Source organism: Lissotriton vulgaris, chromosome 6 (genome assembly GCF_964263255.1).
Source record: "Lissotriton vulgaris chromosome 6, aLisVul1.2, whole genome shotgun sequence".
Taxonomy (NCBI): Eukaryota; Metazoa; Chordata; class Amphibia; order Caudata; family Salamandridae; genus Lissotriton; species Lissotriton vulgaris.
In genome coordinates this window covers 1219958395-1219983986 of record NC_141694.1, presented here as the reverse complement: position 1 = coordinate 1219983986, position 25592 = coordinate 1219958395, and the positions used below count along the sequence as shown (strand labels likewise).

General features: G+C 46.0%; 1 protein-coding gene across 1 annotated transcript in view; it reads right to left on the bottom strand.

Moving 5' to 3' along the window:
* Window positions 1–1839: 1839 nt before the first annotated feature.
* Window positions 1840–25592, bottom strand: part of NUP43 (nucleoporin 43) — a 173610-nt gene continuing 149857 nt past the window's right edge. The window contains exon 8 of the mRNA XM_086927313.1: window positions 1840–2253. Within this exon, the coding sequence (XP_086783439.1) occupies window positions 2036–2253 (218 nt within the window). The 3' untranslated portion in view covers window positions 1840–2035. The remainder of the gene's footprint in view (window positions 2254–25592) is intronic.

Sequence of the window (25592 nt, the reverse complement as noted above, 5' to 3'; positions counted from 1 at the left end):
TTTTCCTAGCATAGCCAAGTGAAAAGCAGCATTATTTATTATTTCAAAGCAAAATGCAACATGCAAACTACGAAATGCACATGCGGCCTAGTCATGCTTAACTTCTCGTTTCTTTCAAGGCACACGTAAATGCGGTTTTAGGTCTTTTATATACTTTTTCTCACCCCTGTACGCATGCACAAAGCATCTTTCCCTTGTGTTTAAGTAAGGTGCATGTTAGTTTTCTATTACTACTTACTGTTAGTATGTATTATGGGGGTATTCATTCGAGCAGGTTTCTTTTTTACGAAATCCTGCTCCATCACACCCCTGGAGTTTCCCGGGTTTCAAGTTTTCAGAAATATCCTTGGAAGGGGTCCAAGTTGTGGTCCAAATACTGTAACAAACCACATGACCAATACTTATGGCGAAAAAATGACATTTCCATGTTGCGTTGATGGGACTTCTCCTGCTGCAGACATTAGCCACCTCCCCCCCTAAATAAATACAGTTCTGTTTTTATTACGAGAAGTATGGGTATACAGAATAGCAGATCATTAGTTTAACTGCTCTCCATTTTTGGCTTCTAATTGCAAGCCAGTGTGCAAAAATGAACACATTTAGCTAATATCCCCACTGAATCACACAACAGTATGGGAAGCCCCACATTTAGAGTTGTACAAATAACCACTATTCCAAAACTCAGTATCTTGGGCACATTTACAAAATGCTGGGATTTCCTACATACCCATTTTTCATTAATTACATTTTACCACATGAATGGCTGGTGCACAATGAAATACCATTAGAAGTTGCAGCTCAGTGGTTTGCTCTGATGTTCCAGAACCAACAAACATCATATACCTCTCCAGCTCAGTTGTCTGATGTGGTGTTCCACAACCAAGAAACACTATATACCGCTGCATTCAGAAAGGTGTGTCTGACATAAGTGAGTATTAAGTTTGTAAATCGGCCTGGGAGGCAAACAATTATAGATGAAAACGTCACCACCCATTTCTAACGTTTCCTTCTCATTTTCGTTCGTTTCTGTTTTTCAATTATGAGTTCCTCTGTGAAATCCCACAAACCATGTGCACAAATGACCCCCTGGCTGAGTTCAGAATAGTCTCTACTTTTCAGAAATGTATAGATTTTCGGACTCACCTGTTACCACCACATACATCAAGTAAGCAGGTACCACAAATGCCAGGACATCTCCACTGCTTCTCACAAAAATGTAAAAATTGTGGCAAAAAAAAAATAAAAAAAAATTGTTTACTGCTGATTCCTGAAAACTGGTAAGATGGTGATCTCAGCACAGCAAACCTTTTGCTGATGTCATTTTCAGAAAAAAATATGCTTTCTTGCACAGCACAAAAATAAAAGTACAAAAGACAAAATGTTACAATACTTTGACTTTGTGCTTGGTTCCCCTCCAGGGTAGTCCACCAACCCTGGGTACATTTAGAATCCACAAAAAGCAAGAGAAAAAAGCTGCAAATCTGACCTGGATAGTTTTAGGGGAAAAAAAAGCTTTGAAGGCTTAATTGTGGAAAGTCCCAAACATTAAAAATGATCTCAGCACTAGGATGAGAAGAGCCTCAACACCAAAGGGGTTAAGCAAGTTTGCTCACATTACACATTTGAAGTTGGGATAGTACTGGGTCAAACTCTCCCCTGAGGATTGGAACGCCTCTGGCTAACAACCAGAAACCATACCTGTAACTTATGTTTGGTTATCAAGTAAACAAAACCCAATGAGAATGCGAATTCAACTAAAGGTAAATATTTACTAATTTCGCAGTAAATATGTACAGAATGGTGTAAAACACATTGTAGTGCATACATGAAATCAAGAAATTAAAATATAAATATTTAATCTGGAAAATGTTACCAATACATCTTTGATTACTTTTATTTACAGAACCAATTGTTTCATTCACAAAAGTATGATTTGTAAAAAACAAATCCCGACTTATGAAGTTCAATCTTTTTGGATCAGATCTGCAATCGGTGTTAAGCCATCAAATTAGAAAACATGAAGGGCAAGTACAGATTAAGAAAGAAGCTGCCTAGTAACATAAATTGCCTCTGTATCAGTCCCACATACCAAACACTGCCCTAAAACATCCAAGCTATTAACAGATAGTGACAGATTTGGCAAAAGATTGGTGGTCTCTATGCGCTCATTACTGTTCCAAGCACTGACTGAAGGCTGATTAGTATTAGATTGCTGCATATTCCTCCGAGATATGTGTGTTGCATTCCTTCCACCTGCAAACAACCAAAAGGAAATGTATTAATACGGAGTTTATTAAACACTTGATTTCTTGATTAAATGTCTCCTCAGGTGCGAAGCCGAGATGAGGCTGTCAAAGCGCTCTACAGCAATTACAACAATGCATGAAAGATACAAACCATGCTTTTAAGTTTATTACTCTTCATTTTCTGTTTATATTAAAGGAAGAAAAAGGGTATGTGGTAAAGAGTCAATACACAATGCAAGGCTCTATGGTCATTTGTTGAGGTCACTTTGAACATATAGACATGTCTATGATGGCACTACTACCAGAGAGACGTGCTCAACTCTAATGTTAGAACTACTATGCTCTACTTTTGATTTATTCCACACGGAAATGTTTGAGAGTGCGCATTAGATTGAAAGAAAAACCTTTCTTCATAGAATAATACATGGCAACTGTCCATTAAAGTCATGGCATATGTTGTTACTCCAGAGACAGAGGTGCTGCAACAGCTTTTGTGACCATTGCCACAAATCATGAGGTTGATGTGAGAAGGGTTACTCATAAGGGAGATCATACCCCAGAGTCTGGGGCATTGCTTTCATAAATTATCATACTTTAATACTTAATAAAAATATAAAGGTTTGATCATAGATCAACATAAAAACCAAGGCGGGTGGCCACGTCACCCACAGCTGGACACTAGAGGAGAAAGCCCCTTAGTGTTTCTTCACTGCCCAGGGTTGTATTTTTTCTGTATCCACCTTGGCCTTGAAACAGGCCGCTGTGAGAGTGAGATCTCGCCTCCTCTGTGACTCCTGCCATGATGTCACTTCCGGGTGGTCAGCGGAGTATTGAGGTGGGTGCCGCACCTAGATATTCTTCTTATGGTGGCCAGCAGCAGAGGAATTTGCCTGCTGGACACGCGGTCGGCCGTGTCACATCGCGTCCCTGGTTTGAATACCGTTCATCGATTAGGTGTGTGTTATATGTTGGAGGCGCAGCGGTCTATTGGTACTGCTAGCCGCCATGGGTGGCAGTTTGATGTTCGGCCTCCAGTCTGGCATGCGATAGGTGGTTCGTTTGGCGGAGAGCACTTCAGCGGGGGCTCACAGCTCCGTTGGGTATCTACACAATTGCGGTTTTTAGTCATTTTGGTATCAAACCATCACAGAAAATAGGGTTCGCATAGGGCAGAAAAGGGCATAACAGTATGATGTGCAGCTGTGGGGCCTGGGGTGGGGGCATTATGTTTATACAGACATAAGTCCACAGCAGGCGTGGCCTATGGGCTTCCAGTCCCTTACCCCTCCTCTTTGGGGCCGGTTGTTCCGGCCTCCAGTCTGGCTGTTTGTTAGTGTGTTTCGTAGGGCGGGGAACAATTGAGCAACTTGGTGGGTGCACGCCCCTTCCCTTTGGTGTTTTTAGGTCTCACCAACGCAGCATGCATGCGCTGCATAAGAGGAGCTTTAGCAGTCATTCTGATCTTTTTCGAAGCACACACTTGTGCTTGTGGCGGCATCCACCTTGTTGTAGCGAGCAGCAGCGCGCATCTAATTGGCTGTTGCTCGCTCCAGCAAGGTGGATGGTGCCACAAGCACGAGTGTGTGCTTGAAAATGAGCACGGCTCTCTCCCCCCTCATTCACTCTGTCTCCCAAGCGCGCGCGCTCTATTTGTTTACTTTTGCTACTGCGCTTTACTTTAACCATGTTAAAGGTAAAGCGCTGGTGCCGCGATTGTAGCAAAAGTATAGAAATATAAAAAACAATTTCTTTACTTTTGCTACAATCACGGCACCTGCGCTTTACTTTAACCATGTTAAAGGTAAAGCGAGGGTGCCACGTTTGCTACAGTAACAATGACAAATACACTAGGTGTTAAGGTTCAGGCTATGAGAAAGGAAGAACTTTTTAGCTGCATACAAATATATCTTACTTTGCCTAACTGACATTACATAGTGCTTCACTATTACCTGCAGCCATATGAAGGTGTTGCGCTAGCGGCCAGAGAGGCAGTTTGGCGATAGCAATTCTAAATCCACCACATAGTAATGCCCTTGTTGTGTCAAAACGTGCATTTATTGAGTGCATACCTCGTACAACTTAACATGTTTCAGCCTTGTAGCTTTGTTCACTTGATCCCAAGTGCTACAATATGTCTCAAATAACAAAAGACATCAACAAAGGACAACTGTTAAAGTGTTTCTGTGGCTGCCATCATAAAGTATTAAAGTTGCTAATTAACAATAACATGTTCTACGTGCTTTATGCATATATTCAATGCTTCATACATGCAAAACAAATCATGTGACCTTTGCATCATCAATGTAACATGGACATGATAAAATATAAAATAAACACTATATTAGCAGGTTTGCACGTGCAAAATTCAAAAAGTGCTTTTGCATATCGACAGAAGCTCGAAGGGGACGCTGGAATAAAAAAAAACAATTGGATGAACAAAACATATTCCTTAATTTACCTTTACATCCCCCCTCCAAAACTTATCCACGTGTAACAACATTGCCTGGGATGTTAGTCAGTATAGAATATAACTAAAACCCACTGCATGCCAAGACTTAGGCTGATGTGATCGTTGCTTTTGTCTTTTTTTAAATAAATGTTATTGCAAACATTTGCTTTAAAAGTGAACATATACACGACATCACAAACGTGGCAAGCTTAATGCGTGCAATTCAAATGAAAAAACATTGCTTCTAATTTTAATAGAACAGTAAAAGTGCTTTCCTAGGAGAACGCTGTACCTAGAAAATGTATAGAAACTAGGCTCAGTTTTACAGCAGTGCGAGTTTCACTGGCACAAAAAAATGTACTATTGGCTAATGCCATAGTTTAAACACCTAGGATGGGCAATTAAAAATAATAATAAAGATACTGAAGAAAAAATATTGCCAAAGTGAACTATAGGTTAACCAGCCCACCATCAGTGCACTTCTTTTAGGTGGATGCGCACATGTGACCGGGTTAAATGCCATCCTTCATTCCCATTCTATACCACCTATATTTTCTCACTAGCTATAGCACACACGTCACTCGTGGAACACTAGAACAAGTTGAAGGCACATTTACAATGCAGGATGGAGTTTGGGTCCTGTTTAAAGAAGACCCCAGGAAACCGTTCAGAGGGCAGCGAGGCTTGGCATATCTACTAACAGTTCAGTGATCAGCGAGGCATGGCACACATACTAATAGTCAGTGAGGCATGGCATTTGTACCTGGGCAGAAGTAGGCAGACACCGCACAGTGCTTTCTTCTGTTAGAGATATTTGTATTGTGAATACAAAAAGGTTCATGCGCCTCCGTCGGTTCGCGCACAATCACAAGAAGCGCTAGTCAGTTGCAATGCCTGGATTAGATTTACGATCCCGGAGTTGTAGGGTCAGCAATATAACCACAAGGCACGGATTCCCTTCCATATTCCCGGTGGCGTCTATTTTAAGGAAAGGCATGCGGAGTCGGTTCGGGACGCCATAGATGATCCATCCGTCCACTCATCTCTCGAAAGATATCAGGCACACCACCATCCCTTCATACTACACTGGAGTATATGGCAAGTACGTTTTTTTATATACAGCGCAAACTCGACCTCAACCTATCATGAGCACTAGTTACATTACAGGAGGACACATTCATTTTTGGTAGGCACGGGGAATTTAAGAGAGTTGCCCAGATTCACAGGATGGTGAGCCAGCGCTGAGACTCCAAACTAGTTCCCAGCTCCAAAGTGGCCAGCTCTGGTCTCAGTTACCCCTTGAATATATAACGTGTTCCTTGTGTTTGTGATCTGCTAATTGAACACCATTACACTTTGTAAACAAAACATGCAGTTGTTCGCATAGGGCCGGACATATTTTAGTGGGGACGAGTTTATGATGTGTTAAGTGTCTGGGCGCTTAGCTTACGTTTACTGCTCATTGGCCACTTTGGCTGCCAGTTCCTCTGAGGAATATGCACCTTAATAAAACCATAAATACAAATGCTGCGTGTGAATGCCTGTCACTAGCATCAAAGAGGACAGAAGCTTAAGAGGCGCTTTAGGTGTAAATACTGCAGTGTTGTGTTTGGTGTAGGATTTAAGATGCAATATTAATTTTTTTTGTTTAAATCTTGTACAGATATTGTATTAATTGTATTGTTTGCCAAGAGCTGATTTTCATTAATAATGTCTTGAATAAACACAACCTGTGTGATGAATCCAAATTAGAGATATTCAGTATTGTCAGTGACTCGGCTGAGTTGGAGGGTGCGGGATCCAAATTGGGTGACTCCCTGGCCCAAGCAATACAGAGAGTTACTGATTCTTGCTCAACTAGCTGGCTTAACAGACATGTTGAAATGCAATCATCTTATCCCCAAACATCAGCTGATCAATTTTTGAAAATAGCCATATGTTGCTATCAAATACACATTTTCTTTTTGAAAAGAACAAAATGACAAAAGCTTATTATTTAAGAAAAACTAAAATAAAACATGTTTTGCCACAAATATCTTTTCATTTTTCGTAAATACACATTTGACCATCAAACTTCAATTTATCATTTTCATCACATACTCGCATGCATCACTGCCACACATGAATGCCATGTATCACTATCTCATGCCATGGAGGTCTACAATATGCCAAGAATCATCATGCTTGGATCAACATTAGACCAAGGGTGGGAATCCTGATGCCATGTGTGCCAACAAGAAGCAAGTAATTGCCACGGTTATACCTTGGCCACCACTATACTAGGTTGAGCAACATCATTCAGTGGTGGAAACCAATATTTAAAAAATTGACATCAATATGTCAGAGGTGGCATTTGCCAGCGGTTGCCATCATGAAATTGATTCTCACATTATGCAAAGCATTTCCACCAGTATTCCATGGCCACCAAAACCAAAGGTGGGAACCATCAATACGCTAAGAATTCCAATCAATATGCCCGGGACAACATTTTGCCAGGAGTGGGAACCATCTTTTATATTGAAGCCCACAATATGCAAATAATGATCACCATTTTGCCTGGACTAGCAGCTTCATGCAAGATTGGGCACCACGAGCAAATGGATGCCCCGAAGAAGACCAGAATCATGGCCAATATAACAAGCATTGGCATAGCCAATAGGTCTCGATTTTGGGACCTTAAGTGTTTAGTTATGCAGGACAATATACTTGGTGCAACAACATCTGCCGTTGCATGGCGAAACACTTATAAGGTCCCAAAGGCGAGACCTATTGGCTATGCCAATGCTTGTTTAATGAGAGGTAGTGGGCATGGTAATTGAGCCGGGCAGGTCGACTGTGTCGTTAAAGTGTACATTGTGTAATTTTAATGCGTATCGACATGGTTGCTGGTTTGACTAGTGCCGGCAGCAAAATGCCTCAGAAGCAGGGCCCACATAGGCAGTAAACGGGCATGGCAGCAGATTGTTTGAGGTGCTGTTGTGCGAGGGAGGCTGGGTGGGCTGTTCTAGTTACACAGCCATAGGTATCCTGGATGTCACCTAATGAACAGAGGTGTCGAAGGAACTAGGTTAGAGTCTCTTGCCACGTTATTGCGGCCCAGGTACATTCCAGGCGAGCACACTGTTTTGCAGCCTGCCTGCTGTGCCCGTGTAAAGTGTGTCAGGCTGTACATTGTCTAATTTCGAGGGTACTGTATTGAAGTTTATAAATTCAGGGGTATCAGCGCAGCGGGCGTGATAAAGAATAGTGGTTGAATGTCGCAGCGCACCAGGGGAATCAACCCAGTTTCCCGGTAGCTGATTGTTTTGCCAGGCACCGCATGCTCCAAAATAGTCTACTGAATGTGAGGAGGGTGGGGACTGCATTGGGAAAGAGTGCCAATGGGAGTTCTAGAAGCTGCATGTTATAGAATTATCGCTGCTGGAAAAGATTTGCGGTTCATTTTTAGCAGGCTGCTGTGTAAGTTCATGGGTTTTATGCTGCATAATGTATAGGAAGCTGTTTGCGGGACGGGGGGGATAAAAAAAACACTGCCTTATTACCCCATCAGAGCATATTCATTAGTTGGTTTTAAATAATGGTGCATTGCAATTCTCAGAATGGCTAAATGGGAAGGTTTTCACATGGCTTATTATGCTTTCCAGTTTAACAGACCCTCCAGGATTTTGCGATTTGCAAAAAAAAATAATAATAAATAAATAGACAGTTTTGTTAAAATGCAGCGATTTTTACAAAACTGCCTGCAAAATTTCGAAAATGTGGTGAAACGTTTGCCCAGACAGAATTAATTAGTGTTAAAATGTGCTGGATTATGCCACATGGTTTGCCTTTGTTTTTTGTATAATTTGACTGACTAGAAACTAGGCAAGTGTGGAAAAAGTGCGCACAAGTAAACAGTGGCACTGTAATATCCAGTCAGTGATGGCAGTCAACCTTAGACTACATGTAATGCCTCAGGCGAGGAAAACAATATTTTACAAAAGTGGCAGACCTTGTGTTTGTGGTTCATGTGTCTATCACAGTGGACGGTTTATGCAAGATGTTGTTAGTGAATCAATGCTGAACTCCAGACATTTCCTTTCATGCTTTGGTATGTATAAACTTTTCTGGGGGACTAAATCTTCCAGCAATAGGCTCTAAGAAGGGGTGAAAAACAAAGCCTTGTTAACATGTAAATGGTCTTTTAAAGACCTATGAAGTACTCGGTGCGGCTGCAATAGGGACGCTAGCCTACAGCAGCTCAAAAACTGTCTCTGTGTGTGTGTGCCCGGGAAGCTGTCTCTGCCCTCGCTGCACACACGACAGCCCTATATGCTTTTTGTCCCCTGGAAGGTGCAAATAAACGTTGTGTAATATGCCTCCCCTTTTAAAATGTGTCATTGCATTATGTTCCCAGGGTATGACAGTGCTGCGGTGTGGTCTGTGTCTCAATGTCCCACATGAAACATTAGCACAGCCTGTGTGTGTGGAAGGCTGCTTCTCGCTCCCCTTGCCCAGACAGCATAAACATAGAAGCACTGCTGGCACCTGCTGTAGTATGTCCCCAAGTTTCCTGAAAACAAATAAAAGTGAAACCCTGGATAAAATGAAGACTATCAGTATTTATTTAATCCTGCTACATTCCTGGTAGCGAAGTTGAGAATAATAGCAAATGGTCTGCCCAGGGCTCCACCCTTTGAGCTGGCAATGGGTTACATTCCTTAACAGCAGTGGCATCGTTATTATTGACTGAATCAACAGGAAATGGTTATTCAGCTCACCAGCAAAAATTGCTACATCTTTCACAAGAAATGATTGCCAGCCTGTCAACCCTAAGGTATTGCGTCACTAGATAGCCAGATGGCACCTGCAGAGCATACCTGCTGACACTAGGTATGTTGTAAGGGTAGTAACCTGCAGTTGTATATAGCCCTGATTACTTGTGGCACCTGACTGAGCAAACAGTCAGATAGCTTGTAAAAATAGCCCAAAAAGGTAGCACCTTTATCTTACTGAGAGAAAAAGGGGGGAAATTATTCCCAAATGAGTGGTTAACAACACATGCCCTTTTAAAATGAATCACTATGCAGTCGCCAAAATCTTGCTTTTGCCCGTTGCCCACCCAAGGAACACTTTTAGCCATAATGATTTCATTATGAAAAAACTAAAATCCCATAATCTCCTGCTGAACCAATGAATGACTTTATTAAGAAATTGTTAACATTATACACTCTGCGCAGGTCGAGGAGGAGCTTCTTTTAAAACAACAAAGAGAGTTACTTGAGGTGTCAGTTGAAGAGCCATTTAGGGCTGCTCCAGAGTCAGAAAGACAGTACAGGAAGACTAGCCATATTAGCTTGAGGCACACATGTTACAGTATTAGTTTCCTTGGAAATACATCTATCTGAATCAAGGCACTGTATGTTCCCACAAGATTGGGGGGCATCATTGGCACCCTCAATTCTTCAAATTGACATTGGTAGGTGATCAGAGGTGGGCTACTTGAAATTGCACCCTCTAATGCTTTTAGTCTACCATGAATTCCTCAAATAGTCTCGAGTGCTGGGTATGTACAGCGTTTGTGATGTTAAAACTGACCTAACCTCCAAATTCACTACAGCAGTAGTGGCATACACTGGACTACCAACTTGATTGGGCAGCACTTTATCCTAACGGTGCACAGTACGCAACAAGTCCTTTTTTTTTTACTTTTCCCTGGGTGTGAACTGAGAAAAATCAGTAAAAGGTTTCACAGCATTAACAGGATATGAATCCTTAGTTACAAGTTCATGTGAAATTCAAGGATTATCTCTTCCCCATCAGGAGGACCCAGATGTCTTTGATCAACTCAGGTTACTTGATTTAGTACTGGTGCCTGCGACTTCTGATGCTGGTAGAGTCTGCTTTTCTTCCAGCAAAACCTGTTTGGTGACACCTAAGCTTCCCTCAACATTTCTGATCTCATGGTTGAGGGCCCCAATAGCATTAGTTAAAAAAAAAAAATCAAAAGAGGCTGCCTGAGGAAGAGGTGTCCTGCCTCTTGGATCCGGATCTGGGTTCATACAAATGGGAACCAGAACATCCCAGGGAGAAATACAGCACCCTCCCACAAGGTTAGGACTGGAGCTGTGCCTCAGAGCTGCAGACACTTTAAACGTGCCCATTACAAGTGCAATACTCTGTTAAACAGTTTCCATTGATTGCAGTCTGAAAATTAATGATTATGAGTAAAATAAAGTGCTGCAAAAATTCCATATTTGTGCCTCAAAATTTGCGATATCCTGGAGGTCTTCGTATTTTTCCATCCTATATGGTGCCATACGGTGTTAAGACCACCAGATGGCACTGTTGTTCCTCCCTTCGCCCGGATTCTCATGTTTTTCATTCGCTAATGTCGTAGTCCAGCGGTTCCAAACTGTGCGTCGCGACGCCCCAGTGCGCCGTTAGAACTTGCCAGGGGCGCCGCGCACGTCCTGGGAACGCGGAAAAGGTAATGTGCGAAGTGTGTAAATTAACTGAGCCTCTTCTATTAGGGTCGGGGTTTAACCGGGTCTTGTTAATTCCGCTATTCAGAAGAGTGTGTGCTGCCGTGGTTGAGTGTTTTTGAGGGGGCACGCGTGGTCCTGCAAGTGTCACTACATAATTACTGTCTGTCTCTTGGCCCGCAGAAACCGGATGATTAACATTTCCCAGCGAGGAGAGATCACACTGCCTGTGACTCTCCATGAACTTCGCCCAGAGTCAGACTAGGACAGAAAGACATTAGGCCCAGGCACGAAAATAAAAGTGAATCATTAAGTGACATGCTTGCAAACTACAAGGTTTCACACAGACATGTCGTACAAGCTAAAGGCCAGTCCGACCATGGCTCAGACACACTTCAATTCCTGCATGCTTCTGCAGCCCGTGACCCTCCTTCCCAGGCTGGCCAAACAACACATAGCTCAAGTGTTGAACAGCTGACCTGGCCTCTGTCCTGACATCATTCCTGCCGTGAGGGCAACGGCTGATTACCTTGCTGGGAGAAGCGCCGTGAGAGGAACGGCCGAATAGCGCAACGCCACTGACACCGGGGACACAGAACCACAACCCCCAGGTGCCCCGGCGGCCGAGTCGCGTCCCTGACGCCACCTTCGCGCCTGGAGGCGCCTGTAAAGCGAGGAGCGCCGAGCGCTCAGAGGGGGGCCTCTGTCCTGACATCATTCCTGCCGTGAGGGCAACGGCTGATTACCTTGCTGGGAGAAGCGCCGTGAGGGGAACGGCCGAATAGCGCAACGCCACTGACACCGGGGACACAGAACCACAACCCCCAGGTGCCCCGGCGGCCGAGTCGCGTCCCTGACGCCACCTTCGCGCCTGGAGGCGCCTGTAAAGCGAGGAGCGCCGAGCGCTCAGAGGGGGGCCTCTGTCCTGACATCATTCCTGCCGTGAGGGCAACGGCTGATTACCTTGCTGGGAGAAGCGCCGTGAGGGGAACGGCCGAATAGCGCAACGCCACTGACACCGGGGACACAGAACCACAACCCCCAGGTGCCCCGGCGGCCGAGTCGCGTCCCTGACGCCACCTTCGCGCCTGGAGGCGCCTGTAAACCGAGGAGCGCCGAGCGCTCAGAGGGGGGCCTCTGTCCTGACATCATTCCTGCCGTGAGGGCAACGGCTGATTACCTTGCTGGGAGAAGCGCCGTGAGGGGAACGGCCGAATAGCGCAACGCCACTGACACCGGGGACACAGAACCACAACCCCCAGGTGCCCCGGCGGCCGAGTCGCGTCCCTGACGCCACCTTCGCGCCTGGAGGCGCCTGTAAAGCGAGGAGCGCCGAGCGCTCAGAGGGGGGCCTCTGTCCTGACATCATTCCTGCCGTGAGGGCAACGGCTGATTACCTTGCTGGGAGAAGCGCCGTGAGGGGAACGGCCGAATAGCGCAACGCCACTGACACCGGGGACACAGAACCACAACCCCCAGGTGCCCCGGCGGCCGAGTCGCGTCCCTGACGCCACCTTCGCGCCTGGAGGCGCCTGTAAAGCGAGGAGCGCCGAGCGCTCAGAGGGGGGCCTCTGTCCTGACATCATTCCTGCCGTGAGGGCAACGGCTGATTACCTTGCTGGGAGAAGCGCCGTGAGGGGAACGGCCGAATAGCGCAACGCCACTGACACCGGGGACACAGAACCACAACCCCCAGGTGCCCCGGCGGCCGAGTCGCGTCCCTGACGCCACCTTCGCGCCTGGAGGCGCCTGTAAAGCGAGGAGCGCCGAGCGCTCAGAGGGGGGCCTCTGTCCTGACATCATTCCTGCCGTGAGGGCAACGGCTGATTACCTTGCTGGGAGAAGCGCCGTGAGGGGAACGGCCGAATAGCGCAACGCCACTGACACCGGGGACACAGAACCACAACCCCCAGGTGCCCCGGCGGCCGAGTCGCGTCCCTGACGCCACCTTCGCGCCTGGAGGCGCCTGTAAAGCGAGGAACACCTCTCGCCACGCGAGTCGCGCGCGGGAGTGCCCGGGGCTAAGCCCGGGCAAAGGGCGGGCCCTCTGTGGCCCTCAGAGGCACAAGGAGGACGGGACGGGCCACAACACTTGGCTCCATCACAGAGGCAGGTACAGAAAAATATCTAACCCCTTCTGCTTCCTATTGTCATTTGTCCCTGACCCGTCCAGTTTCTATTTTGGAGCTCTCGGTGTCCAAAAAATATGTCTTTCTGGGAAGACCTGAATGCCTTGTGTGGCACTAACTACGCCCCTATCATATCCACTCCACCCACATCTGGCAGGGACATTGACCTTATAAACAGCTCTCCCCAGGAACTACCTTTATTGCCTGTAATGATTCCCACCAAAGTTAACACGCTGCCCCAGACCCTAATCACCAAAATGAACATTGAGGAGATTCCTGCTAATGTTGCTCAAACGTCCTGTAGCCCCTCATCACCCCCCGCTATTTCAACTGTTGTTACGCCACAGAAGGTGGGGGCCACATCAAATGACTTTGTTTCCCCCCTTCCAATCGACCTTACTGGCCCACATTGAACGATTGCTGAATGCGGCCCTATCACCCCTGGTCACAAAAATTCAGGACCTGGGAGAAAGGTTGTCCAGCGTGGAAAAAATAGTACAAAGGATTAACTCACCAAATGCAAATACTGCTCATTCGCCTTCCACCAACCATGAGAACCCTAAGGCTATAGAACACAGAAAAGCACTACCATCAATCGATCCCTCTACCAGCAAACCCATCCCAAAAAGATGTAACTCTTTAATAGCACCTAGGATCCCTCATGAAAGAAGGCATCGAATCAACTTACCCCCTGAAGCGGCCCCCTACGTGACTGTTCTCTCTGGGGTGCCAGAGCTTAGTCAGGGCAAATTTGAAACAAATCAGGACCTTCTGCACAAAGTCATCTTCTGGCTCAACAACAATAGACCGCTGCCACCTGACCTACATGGCGGAATTGTAAGCGTCAGGAGGGTAGGATGGCTGGGCACGTTGCCCAAAAGCTGTCCAGGAGATCTGATTTTAATTAAATTCAAACATAGGAACATTGTCCCCTATCTAAGATTCTCTCAGCCCAGAACACGAGATGGCCCTATTTGTATTTGTGACCTGTTTGACTTTTATCCTGGCCCTAGAGTGTAGATCTATAAAACCCATTGAAAGGGGGTCCCTGCGTACCACGCGCTTTCATTCTAGAAGCTATCCTTTTTAACTGCACATTAGAAAAAGATATTTTAAATGTACCCCTAGAATGATACTGGTGATAACAATTGTCGTTTTTTAAATGCTGCTGTTTTTAATTGTTCCCTTAACAGTGTGTTCAACTATGCCTTAAGTAACTGATGAATTTTAAATTGAAATTCTATGTCCTCTTTTCTTCATCACTGTGTTTTTAAAATACTGCATAATAATGTTCGCTTATATGATATTTCTTTGTTAAATATCGAATAAAGCTTATTTTGAACCTTTTGAACCTTTGACCTGGCAAATTAGGCAAACTAAATTAGAAAAGCATCCTTTTGTATTAATCTTATTACATTTTCGATTGGTCAATACAATCTCTACATTTTGTCCTTTCTAGCACAGGGTGGGTAGCAACTTTTGTGCTCCACTGTTCCAATGTTCCATATGTGATTGTAAGCACTAAAACATGCACATTGCAAGTCTGGCGCAGGTAAAAATTAGAGCCTTGCAAGGTCTGATACTGAGGAGTGTATGGTTGAGAGGGGCAAGGGTCAAGGCCATTTTCACATCTTTATTGCTTGATTTTGCTGGGGAGAAAGTAAGCGTCACTCATAGTCATTGAATGTCACTCTCTGCCGCCCCGAGAACCAGTGCAGCATATGTACGGAACCCTGCTCCCTTCTCCCACTGGCTGAATACACTAACACTTAGGCGGGACCACAGGCTTGTCCTTTTGTCTGTCTCTAATCATTGTTACAGGAAGGCTAATAACTGCCAGGTGCACATAACTCACTTCTTTGTGCCAGTGTTTCATACTCCTGCTTGAAGCCAGCATCATTGCTAACTGCTTCAAGGTACTGAGCAGAGGCGGGGCTTACATCACCCCACCCGAATAAAAAAGTAACATAACGGGGAGCCGCGGCCAACAGCCAATGGGTCAAAAAAGTTTGGGAACCACTGTCGTAGTCTCTCACTTTCGTGGTAAAAGCTTGAGTTTTAGGGTAACAGTGCTGCTATTATGAACAAACCTTGATTTGGATGTTGTCGCAATATTTTTACTTGAGGCCAGGCAGCGTTTAACTCGAGCATTAAGATACCCGGGCAAGTAGAGTGATTTGACATGGCATTGTCTGGATGGTGGGCGCTGTTAGCTGATTGGGCTTAGGCATACATGTGTGTCTTACAGCCGATGTACATTTAGTCCACAGGAAAACTGCAGCTGCCTCTCCGACTTGAATTAAACCTGGGGCAGAGTAAGGCTCTGGAACAAACTCCATGCCACATGGCAATACTGCTGGGAGAGGGGGTGTGCTGTTTATTTCATTCTGTTGACCGGATACTTCGCTCCTTGGCCAACTAAGTGCTTGTGCCACCACGGATGACCAGACTTTGTCCTTCGTTACTTTAAGGAAGGAATGCAGCCACTGTACAGATGGAGCAAAACGTTAATCTACTGTGGCCAGAAGGTCCCGGTGACAAAGCATGAATCTTTCTAACAGCTGGGGTTATGACCTATGATCAGGATGTGGAAGAACCGATTTCAGACCCTTACTTTAATTCTAGTAACATCATTGTTGAGAGATATTAAAGAGCGCCGAAATTAATAACTCCTCTTCTCGTACAGGCAATAGGACTGCGGAGTTCTTAGGATAGTAAAAGGGGAGCTGAACCCATCGGTTTGTGTGTCAAATCTGTTCACTCCAAATGTGTATTATAAGGCGTGTGAAACTGGTGCTTAGGATACCTAGATGGAGCATGGGTAGATTAGCTGTCAGTAGGTCCGCAGCACTTCACCAGTTAGCACCCTAGCACCGAAATTAAATGTACCCCATTTTCTTGCTATGATATTGAAAATTCATATTGTCATTTTGACTGTGGGTCAACAAACTCACATCGCAAAACTCACTATAGACATAGTAGAGCACACAATGATCCCCTATTTGTTGCTCTTTCTAGGTTCCCATAAATACACCATATGGCTTCCTGGTTTAAAACTGAAGGTTTCTTTCGGCATACTTCAATATGAGCTTGAAACAGAGATCGTAAGGGGCATTCTACGCAGCATGTTCACATAATGGCGGGCCTACTCCGCCTTTCATCCTTCGGTGGTCGATAAAATGAGTACCATTGAGTTTGGTATCAAGAAACATCGGTATTCAGTGCCAAGATACCCTTCAGGTGACAGAGAGCGCAAATACATGTTATGTTGGGTAGCACAGCCATCCGCAATACTTGTAGTCTTGTCAATAGCTCCTGACAGGCCACCTTCCCTTGTTCCGGTTAATGACAGCAATGCATACAGACAGCGGCATCTGCCAATCACAGCGCTGAGATGACCAAGCACGGTCTGATAAGCTAGGTAAAAACTTTTGTTGTAATTGAAAACTTGGGGTTTAAAGTTACAGAGGAGAACACACCACATATACAGAAGTACTTCCTGGTAAGGGTATTACTGGCCTCTCTCAGAGGGCATCAAGCAAGTCAAAACAGAAAAGTAACGGAACAGGCTAAGCTCACATTATTAATGCACAAGAAGCAACACACATCTCTAAATGATAAATGGTCACAGGTACAACCGACAGACATTCTTCATGCGAAAAATACTTTACATACAGTGGTTCGTAGTGCCACTTGGCACACTAGATCAATGGGAGACTTGCTATGGTAAAGAAATGCTTCTCCCACCCTTAGCAGCAAGATGCGGCCAGCTGGACGCTCAAGCACTAGGGCAGTGATACTCAAAGCATGGTCCGGGGTCTGCACAACCACACTGGGCTTCCAAAAGAACTAACATCCATAACGATGGTAAGGAAACGAGCAAGCGTTTTTTACACTAACAAATAAAATAAGCTAATAAGGTGCCTCATCCCATATAACCTTAAAAACCTTCTCAGAGAGCTGAAAACACGCAGGGATCAACGCCCTACTCAAAAAAAACCAAGGCAGACCCAAGAGACCTCAAGAACTTCCGACCCATCTCTCTGCTCCCCTTCCCGGCCAAGGTCATCGAGAAAATCGTTAACAGACAGCTAACCCGATACCTCGAAGAGAACAGAATCCTGGACCCTTCCCAGTCAGGGTTCCGTAGCAACCACAGCACGAGACCGCCCTCATCGCTGCCACTGACGACATAAGGACCCTGCTAGACAACGGGGAGACTGCAGCACTCATCCTCCTAGACCTCTCCGCTGCCTTCGACATCGTCTGCCACTGCATACTACGCACACGCCGCAGGGATTCAAGACAAGGCTCTGGAATGGACCATCTCCTTCTTCTCTGGCAAAATAAAGGAGCGTCCGCCTCCCCCCGCTCCGTTCCGAAGCCTCCGAGATCATCTGAGGCATAACCCAAGGATCCTCCTTCAGCCCGACACTGATCAACATTTACATGGCCCCGCTGGCACACGTCGCCAGACAGCATGACCTCAACATAATCTACGCCAATGACACTCAACTGATCCTCTCCCTCACCAAGGACCCCATCACCGCCAAAGCCAACCTCCATGAAGGAATGAAGGCCGTCGCCGACTGAATGAAGATCAGCCGTCTGAAGCTGAACTCAGACAAGACGGAGGTCCTCATCCTCGGCTCCAACCAGTCAGCCTGGGACGACTCCTGGTGGCAGCCCGACCCCCATTGACCACGCATGCAACCTGGGAATCATCCTCGACTCAACGCTCTCAATGACCAAGCAAGTCAACGCTGTCTCCTCCTCCTGCTTCAACACCCTCCGCATGCTCCGCAAGATCTACAGATTGATCACGACAGATACAAGAAAAACAGCCCCCCAGGCTCTCGTCAGCAGCAGACTCTACTACGGAAACGCCCTGTACGCGGGAGCCCCGACCAAACTCAATAGACTACAACGCATCCAAAACACCTCAGCACGACTGATCCTCGATGTACCACGACACGGCCACATCACCCCCCTCCTGAGAAACCTGCACTGGCTCCCAGTCAACAAGAGGATATCCTTCAAGCTCCTCATCCACGCACACAAGGCACTCCACAAGACCGGCCCAGCCTACCTCAACAGACGGCTCTCCTTCTACACCCCCAACCAACAGCTACGCTCCGCCAACCTCTCAATCAACACCGTCCCACGCATCCGAAGAACAACCACAGGCTGGAGATCCTTCTCCCACCTCGCCACCAAGACATGGAACACCCTACCACTGAGCCTACGACAGACCCAAGACCTGCTGACCTTCAGGAGGACACTAAAGACCTGGCTGTTCCATCAGTAGCGGCACCAGGGCCTTGTGACCCTCACGGGTATGTAGCGCACTTAAATTCATTTTCAGACATCTCTCAACAAACATCCGCATATACAGTCTCTTCTTAACTAAAAAGTGTATTTCAATAACATACGTTCCTCCCTGGCGAGACATTTAACACAAGGAACCGTCTGGGTTGTTTTTTTTATGATAGATGGGCAGCATAGTTTAATAATTCGAACAAGAGAAAGTTTTCTATAGCGGATATCTTGACCACATGCATTTCAAGGTGCCCTTATGTCAAATGAAGTAGAAGTAAGAATTCAGACAATTGCCTAGCAGCACACAATTTGGTCAAGCAGAGAAGCCATGATTAAACCCAGGTTTATAATTTCACATTGCACAAGATGCCCCTCAAACCAGTAGTAACTGCAGAAAGTCTAAAATATAGTTCCAGGCCATCCAACTGCAGTTAGATAACCCCCTAAAGGTGGATACAACTGCTTGAAACCTTCACTAAGCGGCAGTACAACCAGTTGTAGCAAAATTTGTCTTGAGTCACATGCAAGTCCGTCAGGTGAGCTGGACTAAGTACCTAGGTCACGCACAGTGGCGCAGAGGGTTTCCAGTTGGATCCACATAAATGTGGGCTGCGCCAAATCATGAAACAACTGCTCATGGGGAAATTCTTTTCGGGAATTAATGGACATATTGCATTAAACAAAGAAATACATAGCTCAAGGCCACATGTTTCTAAGCACCAGAAGCCGAGCAGTCAAGTAGCTTGGTGAGGACAGTCACCAACGTACAATAGTCCTTTGTGTCCTCTCTAGCAAGACATATACAGACTTTTTCTACTAACGTTAGCCTCTATGTGGTATAAATAGCGGGTGGTGAGATGTGGCCAGCAGGTTTCTCACATATTAAGGCATCTCCAACAGTTAGTGGTGCTTGCAGATAGTGCAGAGGACATGAAGTTTAAATAGCATTTCCAGGTCCCACTAGGCTTTTAGCCCGACCACTTGCACAAGGAGGATAGATGGTGATTTCAAAGGGCATCGAATGGGTGATGTCAATGGCAACACAAGACTGCCCGTTTTATGCGGAGTAAAATGTTTGGTATCGCCAATTACAATGTTACTTGGAGGTAAGTCAACTGACAAAAGCACAGCCCTCTCTCCTAACATCATGGATTCACTACAAATTACCACTGAGAAGGAGCAATTCAGGGATCCCGGCTTTAGAGGTCAAATGGGAAGACATGGACATGCTAACAGACAAATCCTGCATTAAATTCAATTAATGAAGTCGGAGAAAAAAGGGAAGCGTAGAAACTGCAAGAATTTAATATGGTTGAACAAAGCAAGGGATTTAATTGGTGATGCCCATAAGACAAATATCCACTGGAACTGACAATATTGGTTCAACAGAGTTGCATCAATAAAACGATGCGAGGTGCAAACTTAGGGGGTGTGTAACAGAAATATACTCACTGCAATACTAGTTGCTCCACGGGACGCTTCACTTAAAGTTTGAGAATGCCTGCCTGCCATGTGGCCGGGACCGCCAGGTGGTGCAGGAGTGGTTGTCATGGAAAGTGGGCAGGGTTCTCAAGGTGTTGGGAACACGTGTTTAGAGGACAAAGGCCGACAAAGTTTATTGAAAGCAATTCACATTTCCATAATTTAGGAAAGGGCAGGCAAGATTTGAGCGTTCGGTTACCCAACTTCCTCTCCAGGACAAAGCTTTCTTGCATGTATGCATCCCGGCAATATCTGTTATGGCTCCTAATTCTGTCACCATTATCTATTGAAACCCTAGCAGCAGCACCATGAGACTCTTGCAGGGTGATATGTCCACACTTAATACGATCCAATAAAAAAAATAATATCACACATTTAGTCAAGTATTAGAAATTTAAGAATTACCATTTTGCAATGGCATCTGCTCACTGAGCCAAGGTCATGAATTACAAGATGCTAGATGGCAATCACTAGAAAACAATTAATGTAGTGCTAAAACCACATTGGGTCAGTGTATGCTTTGTCCTATCCACAAAGCTTACAAACAATTTTTGTCAATGTGCATCTAGTCAGTCCAACTGCAACTCAGTAAGAGAGGAGCGTCTTCTGAGTGTATGATTCCTTACATTGAATGCACAGTACCAGAGAGCTTTGGATCATAACCCCAGAGTGACACTTCAGAGGTCATTCTGCTCTCAAGAAGATGCACTATTTTGTATATGATCTGATTCAAAGCCTCTTCACAAGGAGCTCGCCCAGAGGCAAAACAGGGGTTGCTAAACCTGACAAGCATACAGAACCGGAGTGAATAGCGCCAAACATACAGAAAATGATAAATCAGAATGCACGCTATCATTACCGGAGGTCCTGCAAATCGGTAATCTACAAATCGCATTGTAGGCAAGTAGCTTCAAGGGTTACCCCCACTTTTTGCGTTGTGCTAAGCTGAATTTGACTAGTCTGATTGGGATCCTACTGATCAGGACCTGGGTACCCTTATAACTCCCTAGTATATGGTACTAAGGTACCCAGGGCATAGGTACCCCAGAGGTCCCCCATGGGCTGAGTCATTTATTACTCCACCTATGTGCGACCATTCAAAATGGAACGACAGGTCTTGCAACCTGTGTAAGCTGGTGCTAGCACCACTTACTAAAGATATCGGTTTCCTATATCTAGGGTCACTGCACTTAAGACCTATAAGTCACCCCTATAGCAGGCCTGATCAATCCTGAAGGCAGGGTGCTTGGTTCTCAGTGCGAGGGTGCCCCTGCATGAGCAGGAAACCCCTGCAGCCTACGGAGTCCATTCTCCCGGGTTGTAAGTGAAGCAGCCATATACTATATTCAGAGGCATTGCGTAATTACGCGATGACCATCTCGAAATTGGCTGCAACGAATTCTATCATGTTTGGTATCAAACATGTTGGAATCATACCCCCACACTGTAATCAGCATGAGAGGTATGATTCCAAACACTGGAAGAGCCCTCGATTAGGCTCTCAGTGGTTCCGGTACCAGCGCGCTTGACCTGGACAGCACAAAATGGTTGCTGCTGACCAGACACGATTTTACCCTCCTGCTGTGGAGCCAAGCTTGAGCAGGGAAAGGCAGAACAATAGGCATCCTGTCATAGAGAGGCGTGACAACCTCCCAGACAGGAGTTAGTGTATTGGGGTAGGGTGGGTGCGCTTGCCAGAGCCTCATGACGGGCACATTTGGTGTCCCTGTGCATAGTCCAGTTCAAATCAGTCCTGGGAGCTGTTGGCTCCAGCTCTGGCGCAAAACGGGATAAAGAACAGGGAAGTAGCCTCCCCACTGTCCAGACCCTCCTCTGGGAGGGTCCCCTGAATCGTCCCAACCCTTTCCCTAAGGTATCGAAGGGATTACCTGGGTTTAGGTCCTTAGACTCGAGGTGGGACAAAATTCAGATCAGACACCACTTCTACCTTCTGGGCACTCTGGACTTCGTTTGGGCTCTACTTAGCCTCCCTTCTAGTCTGCTGCATCGTCTGTGCCTGTGCACCATACAGGAACCTTCCAAAGCCTGTGGGCATCAAAGACACCTGAAGGAATCTCCCTTGCCGTAAAGGATCCCCTGCACTCGCAGGCACCGCAACCAAGTAGACTGGTCTGCTGATCCTGAGCTCCTCCGGACAACGTAGGGTCTGCAACACAGCTGGTGGTTTTCCACAGCTCCCGAGGCCTGCCCAGGGAGCTGAACATGAAAGGGATTGAGAACTTCACGTAAAAAGGCCACCTTCGCTCTCTGCACCAGTTTGTCCTGAAAAACGATGGTGTAGTGGATTGTACCAACAGTATCTGACCTTGCTGGCTCAAAGGATGTACACATGAGAAAGGGAAAGACCAAGTTAAGGTCCCAATGTAGCATCAAACGGTTTGGGAGGGAACATGTGTCAAACCTTCAAGGAAATGCATTAAAAAAGGTAATTTAAACAAGTACAGCTGGTCTGGCAAATATATAACAGTAGAAAGGGCAGACAAAACCTATCAGAAGGCCACAGGGCATGCAGGGGTTACTGTGCCCAACTGGAGTAGTTGAGGCCTTTTACTCCAGATGTCCCAGGTCCTGACCTACTATGGACCACGCTCAACAGGGCCAATTACCCCTTCAGTACTTGACTGTCAGGGGTACCTGTGGTCAAGCAATGAAGGGCTAAGGGGCGGGGGGGGGTAGATACAGGGCAGTGAACAGGACTCATAACTGAAAGTGCAAACAGTACTAACAATAAATCAATGTCCAGCAAAATACTTGTTTTATAAGAAAAAGTAGTATTTTATTTCTATCTGTACTCGGGCAATAAAATGCGACATTCAAAAGCAACACAATCCCCTTGAGGTCTGGGCTCTAGTATTGGTCAGGTGAATCCCAAGTCCCACTCTCCTTCGTACGACGTGCTCTGGGTTATTCCACATTCACTGGTGGCTGCATCAGAGAATGCAAACTATTCAGACATGCTCAAGAGCTCTCCCTATTGACCTTTTCAGAACTTTGTCTGAACTGCGCAGTTCTCGTTTCACCTGCTCTCATAGCATATAGTTCAGCGATGCAGCGGATGCCTTCAAATAAGCACTGTGGGTCCTGCCCAGTTCAGAGAGGTCGCGCAGTGACAGCACAGAATCTCTCTGTAGCGGTGCTGCCAGACATCTTTCTGATGTTAGAGCTGCTCCCTGCTTGCCAAGAAACAGTAAATTGACACTGCCAGTGAAGATGTGATGTTGTCCACCGAGTCTCTGGAGAGTCAGGAGTAGTCCCTTCGCAGTGCGGGTTCAACCTGCAAGTCGTAGCCTCAATCTCTCCCTCGGGAACTGGCCCATATCCTTAAGTAACATTGGTAACGGTAGCCCGCCCGGCTTATGAGGGTGTCGTGGTACGTGGCGATATGGACGCAGGCTCTTCCAGCTCAGCACTCCGACGATGACAGTCACAAGTATTGGCACTCCTGGAAATAATAATATGCCGGTGGCCCCCTTTGACATAAAGTCTCACCTCTGCGCCACAATACCGCGTGCAGCAAGACCCGCACATCGCTCAACATACAGCTCAGACTACAGCAGAAATCTCCTAGCATACAGGGGTCACAGAAAACAGCCCTGCACATGAGAGATGGCCGATCGGGGGTCAGCAGAATCCTCACCTAAAACATTAGGTCCTCATGGTAGGATCCCCCCCCCCCCCCCCTCAGGGCACACTGGTCCCTCACCAGCAGTGACTAGCAGGCCTTGGCCTCTAGTCCTGGTCAGAGGCAGACGTCTTGCAGAGCTTTCCCTCCTCACATAGCCTGTCTAGCTACTTGGCAGATGACACAATTTTGGGGACTCAAACTCCTATTATAGTCCTTTCCCAGACACCAAATGTAATTTAGGGTCTGGGTCTTCGAATTTTATGTTGGAGTTCTGCTTCTTTTGAAGGGGACACTACTTTTCATCTTTCTTCATAAGAAAAGTCTGTCACAGCAGGCCCAACTCTGAAGTGGATTGTCCACAGCAAAATTAATGGGAGTGACCAGAGTTTATACCTGGATATCAGCCATAGTGATTTGTACAGCAAAGGCTTAATCCAGGACCCCAACCCTTCTCTTTCTGATTCTCTTATCAGCTCTTATCCTAAGATGTATCCAGACTCCTTCCTTGGGACATATTACTGAATCAAAGCTGTCTTTAGATATAAAAGGAGTCCCTTCCCTCCACTTTGCCCCCCACCCAACTCACAGTAGTGCAGCAATACACAAATCTGTCATGGGGATCCTCTCCATGTCTTTACCAGGTATGACGGGCTTTCCAAAATGGAACGCAAGGTCCTCCATACAATGTACATTGCGGGCACATTTACTCAGTGTATATTCATAGCACACTTTCTGTTCAGTACTGATCACACACTATCTGTGCACACTGGTCGGCACTGAATCTTTTCTATCTTTAACCAAGGTGTGCTTTTTCAAAACACATGCACTGATGGCACACGCTCATGTAATGCATTCCTCTCAGGCATACATACACCCACCACATGTACTAACCACACATGTACTGCAAAGTACTGCTCCATCCTTATACTGTACCCTTCCCAGGAGCACAAATAACACATGCAGAGTCACCCCTCATGCAAAATGCAGCACTTCACATCTACCTGAAGTAGGCACACAGCAGCTGAATTTTTGAAAAGGTGAGCGAGTCTGTAGGCCTCACTCCAGTGACAGAGTAATAAGATCCTGTTCACTACTACTGATCACTACATTGTATACTGTCACCATCGTGCTCATGCTGCCTAACTCTTGGTAAAGGCAGTTGCCTTCCCCCAACTATGAGGATAGCATTTTGGTAGCCCCTTCCGGTCCAACAAGACCGCAAACCGAGAGACAGGCTTATGTTATGGTGCACATTCATGATCAATGTTAGACTATGATAAAAGTACGTTTAAAAAAAATCTGCATTAGGGATCCAGACAAAGGTACAGTTGGCCATTCCAGGCAGGGGTACATGTCCTTTGCCATGCAGAGAACTTTTCCCTCCCAACACCTTTAATACTGCCCACAATAAGGCCTTGTAGGGCCAATACACATTACTAACAGGGGAACGTTCAACAGTTTGGCTTGTAGGGGAAGAGGCTTGTGGACTCTGCACCTAGCCACAAATTGTCCCAGTACTTGGCGTAAATATAAAAAAAGCTACATGGCTGCAAGAATGACATCCACTTTGGGTGGCAGATCAAATGCAGTTAATAACCCACGTTATCATCTTACAGGTGCGCATCTTTGGTTTCCACTCGAATTAGTTTTATGAATAATTTGCTGTTCCCAGCAAGAATTCACTTCACGTTGGGTTTTGAATAATATTCACCCTCACTGAGTCACTACATGTAACCAATGTTGTGGTTCAAAAATGCGATTGTATACGATTCTCCATAGTATTTTGTTTGCATCTTCCCCAGCCCTGAGGAGTCGCATTGCTATGCGACGAAACACGTGTCGGCTGGCTGCAAAAGA